This window comes from Nanorana parkeri, unplaced genomic scaffold (assembly GCF_000935625.1).
Source record: "Nanorana parkeri isolate BGI_ZX_2015 unplaced genomic scaffold, ASM93562v1 scaffold812, whole genome shotgun sequence".
NCBI classification, from domain to species: domain Eukaryota; kingdom Metazoa; phylum Chordata; class Amphibia; order Anura; family Dicroglossidae; genus Nanorana; species Nanorana parkeri.
The window spans coordinates 356,123-373,520 of NW_017307080.1; the positions used below are offsets into that span (position 1 = coordinate 356,123).

Sequence of the window (17,398 nt, forward strand, 5' to 3'; positions counted from 1 at the left end):
CACCCGCCTACTGCTCTGTTCATCCACCGGGAAGAAGAAGAAAGTCCTGCGTGAAGTACGCCTTATTGGAGTTTATGATGAACCCACAGGGCTATGGATTCCCCTTACCAAATATTTCCTTCAGCTGGTGCTGAACAGAGTGGTGGGCAAGCACAGGAGATGGGATATAAAAAAAAAGATAGGTAGTGCCAAACGTCAGTGCTATTCAGTTGTGTGTGTAGGATGCTAGTCAGGACAAGTGACCAATCTCATTGTCATATGTGAGGTGAGTTCTACTAGAGTGTTCTAGTATGAAAAGGAGAGGATGTTACAGACAAGGGCATCCCTACAATTTTTTGGGTGGCAGTGATTGTGCTGCCGTACGGTACAATACCCTCCACGTGACCTAATTGCTGCCCCATTAGGGAAGGCCTGTATCCCTGTGACTGCTATCGCTTTGTCTGTTAAACGCTAAGAAAACTGTATGATCCACAACTAGATGGAACAGCTTACACATTTATTTATGAAGCCACAGAGGGCTAAAAGCTAAAGTGTATCTATACCCAAAACATGTTGGAGTATTTGGATAGTTTTCTATAGAGCAGGGATAGGTTAGAAATCCTGTCATGCGGCTCTGTTGGAGAGATTCCTTTTCTTCTTGTCTGGTAAAAAGGTTGTCGCCATAGAAGGAAGTGAGGGGAACTCTCTCTAACAGCAACACACTGGGCTGTAGCTAGGGCTACGCAACTGAGGCACTCGCCTCGGGCGCAGGTGTACGGGAGGTGCAGCCAGGAGAGAGAGAGCCACTCGGCCAGGATCTGACAGCCGGCAGCTCTCTCTCCTCACTGCTCGGCCATCCTGAAGTGATAGCACTCCCTCCTTTGCCCCCAAGCTGTACCGCCCTTCTGTGCGTGGCCAAGCGGCTCAGGAGGGAGAGCGGAGGATCGGTAAATATCTGTGATATTTACTGATGCTCTTTGTACCGAACAAGCACTGCAATGATCAGCTGTTCACTCCAGTTTTTGTAAATAACTTGGGACACATAGTACTATGTGTCCCCAGTTATAAGTGACTAGGAAGTGCTTTACATCACTTCCTGTTCGTTCATGTGTTTCTGAATGGGTAGTAGTACTCAGTACAGAGGCTTCTCCCCATTCAGAAACTGGCTTATAGTAAATATTTTCTGAATGAATGGGAACCCTCTGTACTTTCCATTCATTCAGAACAGAGGCTGCAGAAAAAGAGATTGAGGACTCCGTGTCCTCAATTTCTTTTTCTATTTTAAAAGGGAAATGTCAGATCATCAAATTAGACCCCCGGTAATTCCCTGAAGTCCCCCCAACAGTAAAAAAATTAATGAAAATAAAAAGATAATAAAAAATAAAGAAACACATCCTGGAGACGGGGTGCATGACATTACATGACGACGCGCGTGCTCGGCGTTGGGTCACGTCACACGCCTGTTAGGGGGGGGGCATTTTTTTGTTCTTGCCTCGGGCGCAAAAGGAGCTAGCTACAGCCCTGGCAACACAGACAGAAGAAAAATGCTTATTTTTAATTTAAGGAGGATGATAGAATGTCTGCCACCTTTTAATTCATGTCTTTTTTCTCTGTTGCAGATTTTCCCTCACTTCCTGGGAAAATGTCTCGCGAATAGAATGTGAGGTGAAATCTCTTCAACAGAGCTCAGGATAGCAGTAAAAGCTGATGACAGGGGCACTAATTCTTCCCCATTTATCTGCAACATATTTCCCCAAACATGTTCTTACTCTCCATTCTGAGAAAGTTCAAAGAATCACCAAATATCCAAGTCTGTTGTACATAAATTATAATCCAACTTAAAAATTTGCATTGTGTGTGTTAATGTAACAAAAGCATCAGCGGATAAAAATAAATCAGTTATGTCACTTTATTACAAGGCTGAGTTCAGCAATGATCTGTTCACGCCTACACCGCTGTGGCTCTCAAAGATACTGGGCTGTACAAACTCACTACTGCTGCCAAGCAACTTCACACCTACTCTCACTGTACCCACCGGATCTTTTGTTCCCTCTCTTGTGGATTAAAGTGAACACATCAGATGGAGTCTATCCTTCTGATATAGTTTAAGGATGATCAGTTTAGAAGGTTAAATGGATACACATTGAGATTTACAGTTACAGTACTTTATCAAGTTTTGGACTCACCAAAGTTCTCTCCTCCCCAGATGTCCATCTGAGTATCATATTTTCCCAGCTGGTTAAACCAAGACTTGTCCATAACAAAAATACCACCAGCAATGACAGGCGTCCTAATAACAAAATACAAGTAGTCATTGAACCTGAGCAGTAGAAATAAGGAAAGAAAAAGTGTTCGAGTATTCAGTCTCAAAGCTATTGTCAAACTTGCAAATATAATTAATGATTTAGCACAAATAAAGGCAAAGTCCACTTTTTGAGGAAAAAAATACATTCACACTTCTTCATAGAAGAAACAAATGTGCATTTATTATTTTTTCTGAATTGCAGCCATTAAAGCTCTGCAGCCGTGATCAGTAGATTGTGGGTGCAAAGCTCTGGCTCCTGCAGAATGAAAGCCATGCACAGCTGCCAGTGACCACATTTAATGTTACACCCTGAATAGATAGGTGTAACACGGAACATGGTCCAAAAGGTAAACTTAGCCTTTATTGGTATAAATATGCTTTTAAGTTTATTTAATAGTCTAATGAAGAATGCCTCACCACACAGCAACCAATCAGTTCTCATTTCATTTTGAGGACTCCACACTGATTAGAAGAAATCTGATTGGTGGTTCTGGGTTATTCTAGTGTGCTCATTCATCATTGATGTTCTCTGCATCTACATAAGCTGGCCACACACCAGTAAATTTTAAGTTTGAAATCATTTGTTTATGTTTCTTCAATTCTCTAATAGTTCTAATGAGATTTTTCATATGAATGTTCGTACGAAAATCTATCAGTGTATACCCAGCTTTCAATGCTTTGGAAATACTTATCCTGGGCATGCTCTAGATGAATGGTTCCTGAATGATTCCTGACCTTTTAGATGTTATGACACATAGCACCATACAGTCAAATGTACTGTGAGATCTTGTGTTAAATAATAGAATAATTAATAAGCCAGCAAACCAGTGCCTATTATGATGACAAATATTGTTTTCCTACATGTGTGGAACAATTTTGTAGGCTCCAGCAAACCAGTGGAGAAATACAGTTATTAGTTTTTTATGTATGGGAAAGAAGTTCTCCTACCAACCCCAGCTGACGTCTTTTCACTTTTCTGTTTTTCTCCACACCAGAAAAGATACCAGTTAATTTCTTTGTAGTGCTATGGTGCTCAAATGTACGCAGCTGTATACAGAGGCAAATAGATGGCAAATGATGCAGTTAAATGCTAAGCTACAGTACTAAAATGCAATAAATGATAGCCTTGTACTAAAGCAGGAGATATGTGATGTACTGTATAAACAACAGAAGACCACCACATCAGTTGTACTCTATTAGTATGGATGATGTGGAATCAGATGGAGGTACCATATCACATAAGAATATGTATGTATGTGACCTTTTTCCCATCTTATAGTCTCCAGAAGTAGGGATGTCCCAATACTGATACTAGTATCGGTATCAGGGGCCGATACCCGGCATTTTCATGAGTACTTGCACTCATGAAAATGCCCCGATTCTTAAGGCCAATACTGATTAAATTTGTAATCTGCTGCGGCTGTCTGAGTTCCCCGCTTGTGGGAACCTCAGGCAGCCGGCTGGGTACCTGGCAGTAGCTGTCCTTTGCAGTGCCTGTCTGGTTCTATAGCTCCTGCTCCTCCTTCCTGGTGCAGGCACAGCCATGGACAGCCTCACACCGCATGTACAGCCCCGGAGCTGGGGACCACACAGCATTTCAGGCTGTCACCTGTCCGATCAGCATAGTCACTTGCCCTCAGAACTTGCAGAGATCCATATGCCGCCTGGATGAGATCGGCACACAGCCTGGTGAGATGTATTCAGCTCTGGTTAGATGTATTCAGCTCTGGTGACATGTACTCAGCTCTGGTGACATGTATTCAGCCCTAGTGGCACATATTCAGCTCTGGTGACACATATTCTGCTCTGGTGACATGTATTTAGCTCTGGTAACATGTATTCTGCTCTACATTAATAACAGAGGTACAGAAGAAGGCTTGCAATTCCAGACTCTAAAAGACATTTTGTGAGTCCACTTCCTACTAGGATTCAGAAAGATTGTGGGAAAGCTATGGGGTGTTGAGGTTGGTAAGATATCACCTGTTCAGGACACAGGTTGGGAATTACTGCTCTAACTGTTGGAGGTCTTACCATTTGGCAAAAGTCGATTTTTTTATCGACTTTTGTTGAAGTAGCCAATCCAAAAGTTATCTGCAGCCAATCAGATGCACCCCCATTGCTGTCAGAATACAATAGACTGGCAGAGAGTTTTTACTTGTTCAGCTCTGTTTCTCATTCAGTGTATGCCCAGTGTTAGTCTTATTTCACTGGACACTTCTCATGCATCAGAAGCTGTAGCATGCCTCATTTCCCAGGTGGAGGATGTCCAGCATCATCTAGCACTTTACTCCTCTTACTAATCCTGGCCCTCCTTTCATTCAAATGGATTTCGGTCATAGAGGATCAGCATCACAAGCAGGCATTACTACAGCTTCCAGTTTTCAGAAAGCTATGTACAGCACGCTGCCGGGCCCTCCCACCAGCCACAATCTGCCTGCATAGCATAAAGATGCCCAGAGATCTAGTAGTGATGTCACTGGGTCTAACATTAGGTTTACAAACAAAACAGAAAAGGGTTTAATAATTGAATTAGCATGTTGATAAAAAGGGGGGGGGGGGGGGGCAGGCTCCAGGCAAAATATAAGCAGATTAAACTGGCAACTGGCAAGCCTGGCAGTCTTATCTAGCAAGCCTGCCAATCCCTCTGTGATCACATATCTTTCTGAAAAACTACATGATGAAGTGTTTTGATGAAAGACCTCTAATATTGGAGTTTTTCCTTGCTGACAGAATAATCAACCCCAGTCATGTCGATATTTAGCTCTTAATGTGGCTGTCTGTAGATTGACAGCTCTCATCTGAAGAAAGACAGAAGGTAAGAGAACTGCTCATTGTTGAGAAAGGGACAATTATTGACTAGTGACAGAGATCTTCTTATATGTCAGACTATCTCATCATGTTGTCACTGTTCTGTTGTTAAACCGCAGAAAACCATTATCGAAATGATGCCTGAAGATTTTACATCACTTGCATTTATTGGGAAATGTATGTCACCTTCTGTCTTCTTAATATCCTACAACTTTGCAGGACTCCACACTGCCCAGATCCTCAAATTATGAATTCAAATAGAAGAAATAAAAGAAAACCAGTCATTTCTGAAATTCCGCTTGCATTAGCCACCCAAGTGTCTTTTACACAAATCTATACATCACTCATGGCATGTAGAAATGTGGTAGATATTTGTAATGTGTAAAAGAAAATAATGTGTTTCCCACATACCCTGGATGCCTATTATCCTGTAATAGAGATTATGATGGAAAGAAAATCAGACAGGGAGCATTGTACAGATGATTGCTGTAGACTCCTTCAGAACATGAGAGATGGATAACAGTTTCTCCACTGTTGTCTATTGACAACACTAAGTACCGCCTGCTAGGCTCGTACACTATGCACTACTTGTACAGTGTTTGCTTTTGATTATTTTGTCTTCTTCAGATCTGTCTGTGGATGGGATAATGTTTTGATATGTGTTCACAGATGGAACGACACCTTGGATATATGCATACCTTGCTTGGTACCAGCTGTGCAGAGTTTACTCTAGATTATACTCAATGATGGTAAAAAGTTCATTATTTTACCAACATGTAGGTGGATAGATTATGGAGAATATACAAAGCATACTTCCAACAATTTTAGTTGTCACATTTAAGACAGCTAACAGATGTTTTATTTACAGGCTAATTCAATTTTTTATACCATGTTGCACCAATATTTAGGGGAGCACTGTGCCATTCTGCAGCACCCCGCCCCCTTGCCTTTAATTGCAGGGTTTTCAATGCAGCATTCTGTATTCACAGGATTTGTGAACAGAAAAACTACAAGTCCCATCTGCCACTGTGGCAGAGGAACTCCTAGATCTCAATGAAACATAGCAGCACTTGTAGTCCAATGATTACTTCCTACAGCTCCATAACCGAAGTTTCATACCTTCGTATGGATCTGGGACCGGGGAATATTCTGCAGGAGCCTACACACTGTATGCATGATCCACTGATCGTGCGTAGCTCCAATGCTGCAGGCTCTAATGCAAAAAATGTATAAATGCACATTTTTTATTTTTGCAATATGAGTACATTTATTTATTTATTTATTTTAAATAGTGGAATATGCTTTTAATGAACATAGAAAGTTAACATGGATCATTTATATAACTTCAATCTCTTGGTGCATAACAGGGCTATACAGTGATTACAGCACCCTGTTTCACCTTTTTGTCTAGACAATGATAACCTCTAACTAACTATGTAACAAAGTTGTGTCAATGGTATTTAGTAGAGATGAATTTACTACAGAAAATGAATTCCAACACTGCAAAGCCTCTATTTTTCTTATTTCTAAATTTTTTAAATTAGTATCGTTTGTACCAAGTTAAGTATTGTAGCATAGTAGTTTCTTTTCATAATATAATAATTATGGCAAGCCTACTAAGGGATAACTATACCTTTATTACAAATTGAAGGGTTGAAATAGTTAATGCATGATCTAAACCCTGGAACATAAATGTAATATATTGCAGCTTACTAGTCTTCAAATGTGGTGGCTGCATTAGTTTAATTTTTTTCAGGCTTTTTTTCCGTTATTCCTGTCCTCGGGTTACATCACTGGCTTGCTATACTGTGTTTATGGGGGAGCAGTGTTGTCACACAAGGGGCAGATAAGAAGGAGTTTCAGCAGGGGCAGATGCGGAGGGTCTCAGATGCGGAGGTCTCACAAGGGGAAGATGGAGAGGGTCTCAGCAGGGCAGATGCTGAGGGTTTGGAGGGTCTCATTAGGGGCAGATGCGGAGGGTCTCAGCAGGGGAAGATGTGGAGGGTCTCACAAGGGGCAGATGAGGAGGGTCTCAACAAGGCAGATGCCGAGGGTCTCAGCAGGGCAGACGTGGAGGGTCTCACCAGGGACAGATGCGAAGGGTCTCACCAGGGGCATATGCTGTGGGTTTCACCAGGGGCAGATGCAGAGGGACTCACCAGGGGGCATATGCGGAGGTCTCACCAGGGTCAGATGCCGGGGGTCTCACCGGGGGATAATGCGGTGAGACCAGGGGCAGATAAAGAGCATCTAAGCTGGGGCAGATGCAGGCACCATTCCTCCAGTGGGTGGGCCTGGGACTGAATCTCAGTCGGGCCCCTCAGCCTTGGGAACTCATGCAGCTGCACTGGCAGTAAAAGTTAAAGCGATGACGGCAGAGTCTGGTGGGCCCGGGAGGCGGGAGACACTGCCGTTGCTGCTTTAACACAGCCGCATCTTCTAGTTTGGTATCAGTTTGGCCGAAAAGAGCATGGAGATGGCACACACAGCCGCCTTTCCTTCCATGCAGGCTGGAAAGGGCAGCGTGGGGGATCTGTGATGGGCCCCCTCCTTGCTGCAGTGGCTGAGGGCCTGAATGGCCAGTCCACCCCTGTGCTCAACTCAGCTCCACTATCTTTGTTTAATATAAGTATAGTTATTGTTTAATAGGACCATTAATCATTATTTGCTGACAGTGTAGATTTATAAAATTTATATCCAGATCCATTATGTTACTGGCAGAATGACAGAAAACACATTCAATAATTGTATAAACAACATATATTATTTTGAAAATTGTCATCGCCAAGTTAGTTAGTGAAACACTTAAAGTGCTATATGGTGACAAATAGAATTACAGTGTATGTCAAGTCCCAATTTTTTTTTTCTACTTTTGGATAAAGTGGTAAATGGTTAGAACCCCTGTCAGGGTTTTACTGCTATGCAAACCTGCCAAAAAGTTATTTCCCCTCACTTCTTGTCCTGCTGATGTTTCATCAGACAGGAAGTAAAGGTAACTTTCCAACAGCATCAAAGACATACTGCAAATAAAAATGCTTTTCTTTAGTAGAGTAGGGAAGACTAGGATCATTATCAGATTTTCCTGGAGCCTACGTGACCGCATGCTCCGCCCTCTATCCCACCCACAAGACTAACTTAAATCTACAAAAGAGTGAATTCAACCCCCCCCGCTGCATTAGCATAACAAGATTTCAGATAACTAAAGGAGAGAACATATGCTGCCATGCTAGGCACCAGGAAAGGAAAATTACAGGTAAGTAAGGTACAATGTTCCGTTTTATTTTCTGTCTGTGTTTCTGTTACAGATTTTCCCTCACTTCCTGTCTGGGGAAACCATTGTTATTGGGGCAGGAAATTAGGGGATTTTCTATCTAACGGAGTGCCAGATAGCAGTAAAATTGTGACAGGAGTTTTAATTCTTTCCCACTCTCTCCAAAACCAGAAAAAAAATCTATGAACTGCAGTACAAGTGCATAATAGCATAAATGCTTGTATGTTGCTCAGGGGCGTATCTACCCTGGATGCACCACTAATGTTGCTTATGAGAAAAAAAGCAATAGTTACCTTATTGAGGAGGTTGGATCCGTGCGGGACATCTTTTGTTCAATGGGAATCTGCTCCCATTTAAAATGAAGACTCCAGTCAAAACCTATTAGTATAAGATAATAAATTATTTAGTTATTTATTTATGGATTTGTAAAAAGGAACACACGCAAATGACCTGGTTATAGGCAGAATCGAATAAGAAAATGTAAGAAATGTAGGTATGCATGGTATCATATAATGATTAAAGGGTAAGGTGACTCAAATCTGAGTTTCTTGAAGATCATATCAGAGTAAATCAGACTTTGACTTCTTGTATTTATTGGGGCTTTGGTGGCATGATACTTTTTTTATCTATTTAATGTTACAAAGAATAACGGTTGAGCGTAACTTGCAGGCAGGGAAATCTCTCTTCTGGATGTAAGGTGCTGGTGGGTGATTTACCAACTTTCAATATATATATACAGTATATGATATGTCAGTTTTGGGTGGCCTGACACTTTAAATATTTGTATGAATTACGTACCTCCTCTTAAGTCTGCAGACGCTGCCAGATAGGCAAAATTATCCAGGCTGATGACATCAATTATTGGACTGACAACACGGGTGTGATCCTAGAAAAACATGGGATCCCATAAACTTAATTTAGTTGAATACTGGCAGCTCCTACGGGGATGACTCACTATTTCAGCTCACAAGCAGAAGGGAATTTAGCACCTTGTTTTTTTGTAGTGTAAAAATATCTAGCTTATCATGTAAAATTCCTTTTGAGAATCAAGCACAAATTTGAAGTGCGGTATTTTCCAATCAGTAAATAAAGAAAGGTGCTGGGTGATACAGGTTCTGCTATGTGAAGATTTATTAATGCCAGACAGGTAAAAGAGTCAGCTAGATGCCTCAAGGGCTCATACAAAGCCATTACTAAGCTACCTGCCACATTGATATCAATAAATCTTTGAATATCAAAAAACATTGGACTGTACCTATTATCTGCAGAAAGGTTGGGATGAAGGTAATGTTGAATATGACTTTGCTCACCTCCTTGACCCTCTGAAGCAAAGGCTGAAGCCATTCATTGTTGACCTCACAGTGACTATCCAAAAATGTGAGAATTCCTGTAGAGGCTGCTTCCGCTCCACGAACACGAGATCGGATCAGTCCTAAGAGTTAAAAGATAAAGCTGATGAGGGAGATGAAGCAGTAGGTGCTAGCGCTGGTATCCTAGCACTGATATCTGTTAGAGCAGTTATATGGTATTTTAACATAGCTGCAAAAGTAAAATGCTTTCAGAACCACAGAAATAATCCACAGACATTCTTCCTCTGATGCTTTTCTCCCCTAGTGGGGCTTACTTCTATAGTGTGATTAAGCCCCACTGGGAAGCAAAATGTGTCAGGGGAAAAGAGCCTGTAGAGCAGGTGTGTTGAATTAAAATTCGGGAGGTCTGTTGATAAAATGTTTCTACAGGTCTTAATCTAATGTCCCCTCAATGCCTCCTTACATTAGTCATCCCTATCAGAGCTCTCTCTTACATTAGTCTTCCCCATCGGAGTGCCCCCTTACATTAGTTGTTCCCATCAGTGTGCCCACATACAGTAGTTGTCCCCATCAGAGCGCTCCCTAACATTATTAACTAATGTGAGGGGGGTATTCTGATGGGGACAACTAATGTAGGGGGGCACCCTGATGGGGATAACTCATTTTTAGTTGTCCCCATCAGAGTGCTCCCTTACATTGGTTGTCCCCTTTAGAACCACCACCTGCTTTTTGTCCAGACTTCAGTCCATTATTTGGCGATCTATGCTGTAGAGTGTTCCTGTTTTGCAGACGATTTCCTCAGAAGATTTCCTCTGACCGGCAGTGCGGTACGGGAACATAATGCTGGCTCCTTGCTGATTGGCCGGGATCGGCGAGTATCAAAAGCAAAATATCGGTACTCAATACTGAAAAACCGGTATCGCTGCATCCCTAGTCTACACATACTGTATATCATGAGCCACAGTGCACATGCATTTAAATACATACAGTCAGTTATTGAATGCAGGAAGTAATTCTACAACATTTGTCATCATCTTGGGGATTCACAACCACTCCATAGTGATTGTGAAATTGTTATACAAATCACAACACGCGGGGGAGTTTATGACACAATGGAATCCATATCGCACCTTCTCTCCGGCTGTTTCTCAGGCATTTAACCTTCGGAATTTTTGTTAGTAGCTGGCAGTCATCGGCTGCAGAAAAAGAAGAAAAAAACAAATAATTGGCACACTGCAATTACGATTCTCCTCAAAGGGAGAGCTCCCAGGAGTGTTTCCATAGGAAGAATCTGCTTTCACTCATTATCGTATTAATCAGACTGACAGAACTAATCCTCTCAGCTAAAGTGCACTCATGCTCATCTGCTCAAATAGAAACCACTCCACAAGCAGAGAGGCTGCATGTCTCAACATCAGGATCAATCATGCAGAAAGCACACCCATGTAGAGCTGATGTACAACCTGGTCCTGCACAGCAGAAGGCTGCACCATAAATGTACATAGTCATAACATTTTGTTATATATACAACCCCAATTCCAAAAAAGTTGGGACACTGTAAACTCTACATAAAAACAGAATGCAATGATTTGCAAATATCATCAACCCATATTTTATTCACAATAGAAAATAGAAAACATATCAAATGTTTAAACTTAGAAAATGTACCATTTTATGAAAAAAATAAGGTAACATTGAAATTGATGGCAGCAACACGTCTCAAACAAGTTGGGACAGGGCAACAAAAAGCTGACAAAGTAAGTGGTACTAACTAGAAGAGCTGGAAGAACATTTTGCAACTAATTAAGTGAATTGGCAACAGGTCAGTAACATGATTGGATATAAAAAGGGCATATATATAGAGAGCCAGAGTGTCTAAAGGTGCCCATACACTGCTCGATTCTCGTACGAGAATCGCGGGAAATCCCGCGATCGTACGAGAATCGAACAGTGTGAACGAAGACGTGCAACCGTTTCCACTGTACGGTCGCACGTCTTTTGTCTAGTTTGATTTTTGTCTAGTTTGATTAATTTTCGGCTGGTTTGAACGGTGCTCGGGAGACAAATGCCAAACGGGCCGGTTTGCGCACGCACGTTCAGCATTGCGGTCATCGGAAGCCCGCCCCACAGGGGGCGGGCTTGCGATGATCGAGAGTACGATCTGCCTGTCCAAGATGGGCAGATCGTACGTTTTTTTAATCACTTTACAACCATCGCAAGACTAAGGTCTTGCGATGGTTGTACAGTATATGGCCACCTTTAGAGGTAAAGATGGCCAGAGGTTCACCAATTTGCGACTAAAAACTGTAGAATAATTTCAGAACAATGCTGCTCAATGTACAATTGCACAGACTTTAAATATATCATCATGTACAGTACATAATATCATCAAAAGATTCCCAAAATCCAAGGGACAAGGCCAAAACGCAATAATGGATGCCTGTGATCTTTTCTGAACATGATCCAGAAACGCTGCCATCTTCTCTGGGCCAAAGCTCATTTAAATGGTCTGTCGCAAAGTGGAAAACTGTTCTGTGGTCAGACGAATCGAAATTTGACATTCTTTTTGGTAACTATGGGTGCCTCGTCCTCCGGGCTAAACAGGAGAGGGACCTTCCAGCTTGTTTTCAGCGCTCAGTTCAAAAACCTGCATCTCTGATGGTGTGGAGGTGCATTAGTTCGTATGGAATGGGCAGCTTGTACATCTGGAATGGCACCATCAATGCTGAAAGATCTATCTAGGTTTTAGAGCATAGACCATATGCTCCCATCCAGACAATGGGGTCTATTCACAAAGCTGCCGAAGGATCTGGCCGTAGCTTCGGCCGATCCAAGGAGGGCTTTGCATCCTAGAGCAGGACAATGCTAAAACGCACTAGTTGCATGGCTTCATAGTAGAAGTGTCTGGGTGCTTAACTGGCCTGCCTGCAATCCAGACCTTTCACCAGTTGAAAATATTTGGCGATCTTGAAACAAAAAATATTACAAAGAAGACCCAGGATTGTTGAGCAGTTAAAACCGTTTATTAGTGAAGAATGGGGCAACATTACTCTCCCAAAACTCCAGGAACTGGCCTCCTTAGTTCCCAGACATTTACAGAGTGTTGGTAAAAGAAGTGGGGATGCTACATTGTGGTAAACATGGCCATGTCCCAGTTTTTGTGTTGCTGCCATCAATTTGAAAATTACCTTTTTAAATTGTGCATATTCCTAATTAGTTCAGCTCTGAATAACTGAGCGTTAATTTTGTCACTAAGCGGACATTGTGACTACTATCTATCGCTTGACATACCCATGCCTATAAAAACAGGCCAAACAGAAAACTTAAAAAACACAGTTAATAAAGTCAGATTGTCAGCAATATCAATAAGATATGTGAATATGGGGGTGTGGCTTGGCAATGGCCAACGGAGTGTGTCAGCTTTACTCCTGTCCCAGCTTCAACTAATACTGCACTTTTCCGTGTCTCAGCTACATAGTCGCCCAAATGACCAGAAAGGACAAGCTACGAGGGACTCAATCAACCCACAAAACTGCCTTCCAGCATCTATTTGAAGAGGCGGCACATATCTCAGACATGCGGCCTTCACCGCACTCAGCACCAGCCTCAAGCACTACAGCTCCCGCCTCTCCTCCATTTTCGGATCTGGCACCACCTCCTGCACTGCCAGGACGGATTGCCTCCCCACCTCGAGAGGAGACAGGAGAGCGGGCTACAAGTTCTTCATGCTCCCCTCTGCACTCCAGCCTGCCAGGTTCACCTACAGTCAGCCTGCTGCCCACAGAACTCAAGGTAGGCACTTGGCTCCCGCTACCTCCTCCACATCATCCTGCTCCTCCAGCCTGTCACACACTGCATGAGGCCACACAGTGCCTCCGGTGCTCAGCTATTCTCCTCCTCCAGGACTATGTCCTTCCACTACATGATGTCCATGATGCCTGGGGAAAAGGATTCTCTGGGCTCCGGGCGATCTGCCTCACTGTCAGGCGCCGCACCCTGGGGCTCACAGAACTCTCGTGCATGGTCACTTACAGATGCTGATCTCAGATCCTTGCTTAGTGTTCTACCGATGAAAGCAGACATTGCAGCCCTTGTTCCTACCAAAGCTGACTTTGAAGCGTTCACTGCACGCATTGTATCCACCTCTAATCAAGACCTGGCTGAAATTCGTCAAGAACTCACAACATTCTTTTCTAAGCTGACAGAAGTTGAACAGACCAGCTCAAATCTTCTTGACAGAATTTTGCTCCTGGGGCAAAACCAATTTCAAGATCAACAACAGGTGCTGGACATGCTGCTTGCCTTGGATGACCAAGACAACAAGGGCAGGCGCAACAACATTCGCATTCAAGGCATTCCGGGATCCACTTCTGCTTATAAGTTCAAGGCCACAGTCTGTAGTATATTTAACCTTTATCTTGACAACCCTCCCGGAACTCTTATTGAGATAGAGCTCACAGATCTTTGGGCCCATGCCTGCAAGATTCTGCCCATCCCAGGGACGTTATTTGTAGGGTACACCATTATGCCAAGAAAGAGGAGATTATTACCGAAGCCTGGCATAAGGGCACCCTGAATTTTGATGGCGCTCAAATTCAATTGTTTTCTGATGTCTCAAATCATACTTTACACATATGACACAAATTGAGACCATTGATGTATACAGTCAGGGAGAGTTCTCTCTCAGGTCCGCTCCTCTGTGACTGACATCAGGCGATGTGCGGGTGCATTACCCAGCCTGCTATTGGCTATTTCAATTTTAAATAGCCAATAGCAGGCTTTGTTTATTTCTGCCCACTGCCGGTTTGAACATTGCATTGGGCAGCCAGCGGCAGGTGTTTTTTTTTTCTTTGTTGGTCGGCGGGGGTCGGGATTGACATCGTGGGACATTTCTTTTTTGTTAAATAAAGGAATTATCAAAAACTTGTGTTGTTTTTTTGTCTAATTAAAGGATTTATCTCTAAGTTTGTGTATTTATTTACATTTTATTTAACTCTTTAGTGAATGAGTTAAATCAAATTTGAGTGTGTGAATGAGTGTGAACAAGCCCTGAGGGAGAAAAGTATCCACATACTGACTATCACTGTGTGCCTCCATTCCTCTCTAACGAGGTCACATTTCCCATACAACAACACACACTGCTCTGTCTGAACCCACTCCATGTATTTCACACATGGAGCAAACTCAGCCCTGTGCTCACCATCTGTCGATCCACTTACCTCACAGGTGACCCCTCTGTATCGCGCTCTCTCCAAGTGTGCCTGTGTGTAGAGCGGAGCAGCCACCTGTCACAGAGTCCCGCCAGTGACTAGAACTCCTGCCGCCTCCTTCCATCACGCGTCACTTCCTCCGATCACAGACCTCAGTGCAGCAGCATCGATTCCGTGGCCGGCTGCCTGCTCTTCACTGCTGGGATCTCCCCTCCCGGCTGCTTCTTTGCCCGGCTCTCGCCCTCCCCCTTCTCCTCCACAAGCAGTCTCCGTACGTTAAACAGAGCTTTTACAAACATGCTGCCAGACAGACTTTTGCAGTGCAAGGCGTTTGCCTAGGGCCGCCCTCCATGAAAGTGCCACCCCAGGCAAACGCCTTGTTTGCCTTGCGGTAAATACACCCCTTGTGGAGTGTCAAAAGTAAAAAAGAAACAAAGTAAACATTTAATGTTACTTTTCTGCAACTAATTGTCTTTCGCAATTATCACTTAACTCATCCGAAATTAACGAAAATTCAGATTTACCCAAATCGGAATGCCGAAACTATTCGACTTTCAGACCCGAATCCAGAAAAAAGAAATAACAAAACATCCAAAATGACATGAAATGAAACACATATTTTTCCGGCTAAAAAGTCTAGTCATAGCCCGGGGCAAGGGAAGTATTGGGCCCCCCTACCGTGTGGACCGTTAGCACTCCTCTGATTAGTATCTCTCTATCCCATCCCCTACCTCCTCTCTAATCAGTACCCCCCATTTCCATCCTGCCCCACCTCCTTTCTGATCATTCATCCCCCCTCCACTCCCCCACCTCCTCTCTGACAGCTGACCCATCTGCTCCCATCTCTCACCTCCTCTCTGATCAGTACTCTACCTTCCCCCACTTCCTCTCCGCCCTTTACCATCCTCAACCTTTTCTCTGATCAGTACTCCTTTTCCCATCCCCCACCTGCTCTCTGATCAGTACCCCCATTCAGCACTACCATTCTTCCATCCCTCCTAATTCAGATGAGCCTCTTCTCCCAGTTAAAGGTGGAGGTAGAAGGGGTGGCTGACAGTCTGGAAGAGCTCATCAGGCCCGGGGAGGCAGCATGTGGCCTCCACCTCTGCCAAGCTCCTATACTTCTTGGGGAAGACATTACCAGGTGCACACTCTCTGTTTATGGAGGAATGGGGTGTCCTGCTGCTAGGCATGGCCCACCCAGCGGCCACTCTGCACAGCGTTCCGCCACCCAGCAGAACCCTGTTGATCCCCAATTGTATGGGATGACCATTGTTGTCCAGGCAGACACAAAGCACTGAACGGCCCTGCCCGCAGCGCCCAAAAAAATTTGGCGCCTGGGCCAACCACCCCCTGGCCCACCCATGCTACACCCCTGACCATGACCAATATTAAAATATGGATATGTTGTGATAATTCAAATGTAAAAATATTGGTTAAGACTCATATGTGCCTTAAAAGTTCCCAAAAATATATGGGAATTCTATTTGTATGATAGGGATGTGGCATGATCAGGAGAGTTGGCATTGCCACATTTTTGTACAATATTAATTAGTTATTTTTTAATACTTAACTATAATAAATATCTACAAATGTAATAATATGGTACAGAGTGCCTAATTCATCTTACAATACCATAAAATGTTCCTGTTCTGTGTTGTTTGATCCCAATTTTTTCTGAGCTGAATGCGATGCAGTAATGCATTGAAATGTTATGCTGGTTTGTAATACCTACTATGATTCATTTAGCAGCTGTCAGATCACTAAATGCGGATGCCTAGATTAATGCAGTGATATAGATTGATACCAAAATAGTATCTGAGTGCCTATATTTTCACATTGGCTTCCTGTGCAGTTCTAAAAACACTGCAATGGCTGCTATTAATTGTGAACAGGTAGCATTTAAAGAGAACCTGTCAGCTACAAAATAAGTGGTTGCTGCAGCACTTCATCAAATATATAACAGAACATATTTTCCTAAGAATGTCAGTGTGCAGATTTATGGTACAGCATAATAATAATTTCAGATGTGTGGTGGCGTTGACATTCTCTGCAGTGTCCAAGAACAAAGAATTGTGAAATACCTATACTTCATTTCAATTTATATGCAGTTATTAGGCTGCCTTCTGCACAGAAACACGCAGAGGATTTTTTTTGTTACTAAAACAGATAATAGTAAGTGTCTTGTCGCATCTGATCATTGGCAAAACTTTTACTTTCCAATGCCTACAAATGGGTTACAGTTTACTTCAAAGCATAATTTTCCCGTTCTGTCAAATCTGATGATGTAGGCAGAGTAGTGATCTAATAAACTTTGCAAATCATTTTTATTATTTGCACAAAATGCCATAGACCTACATAAAAAAGCCAAACACACTTATTTTCCATGGCTTAATATCTGACGATAGCACAGCAGCCTGATTATAAAATGTAAAACCTATTTAAAATTCCCAACCTGCCCTACAATCATGATACAGTTTTGTTTTAAAGGGAATGTATAATCTTTTTTAACTAA

At 42.8% G+C, this 17,398-nt stretch overlaps 1 protein-coding gene across 2 annotated transcripts in view; it reads right to left on the reverse strand.

Moving 5' to 3' along the window:
- Positions 1-17,398, reverse strand: part of GALNT16 (polypeptide N-acetylgalactosaminyltransferase 16) — a 135,417-nt gene that overhangs the window by 34,733 nt on the left and 83,286 nt on the right. For both annotated transcript variants that reach the window (XM_018565102.1, XM_018565101.1), the window contains exons 5-9: positions 10,804-10,869; positions 9,674-9,795; positions 9,162-9,249; positions 8,657-8,741; positions 2,166-2,269 (exon numbers count right to left, since the gene is read on the reverse strand). In XM_018565102.1, the coding sequence (XP_018420604.1) occupies positions 2,166-2,269; positions 8,657-8,741; positions 9,162-9,249; positions 9,674-9,795; positions 10,804-10,869 (465 nt within the window). The remainder of the gene's footprint in view (positions 1-2,165; positions 2,270-8,656; positions 8,742-9,161; positions 9,250-9,673; positions 9,796-10,803; positions 10,870-17,398) is intronic.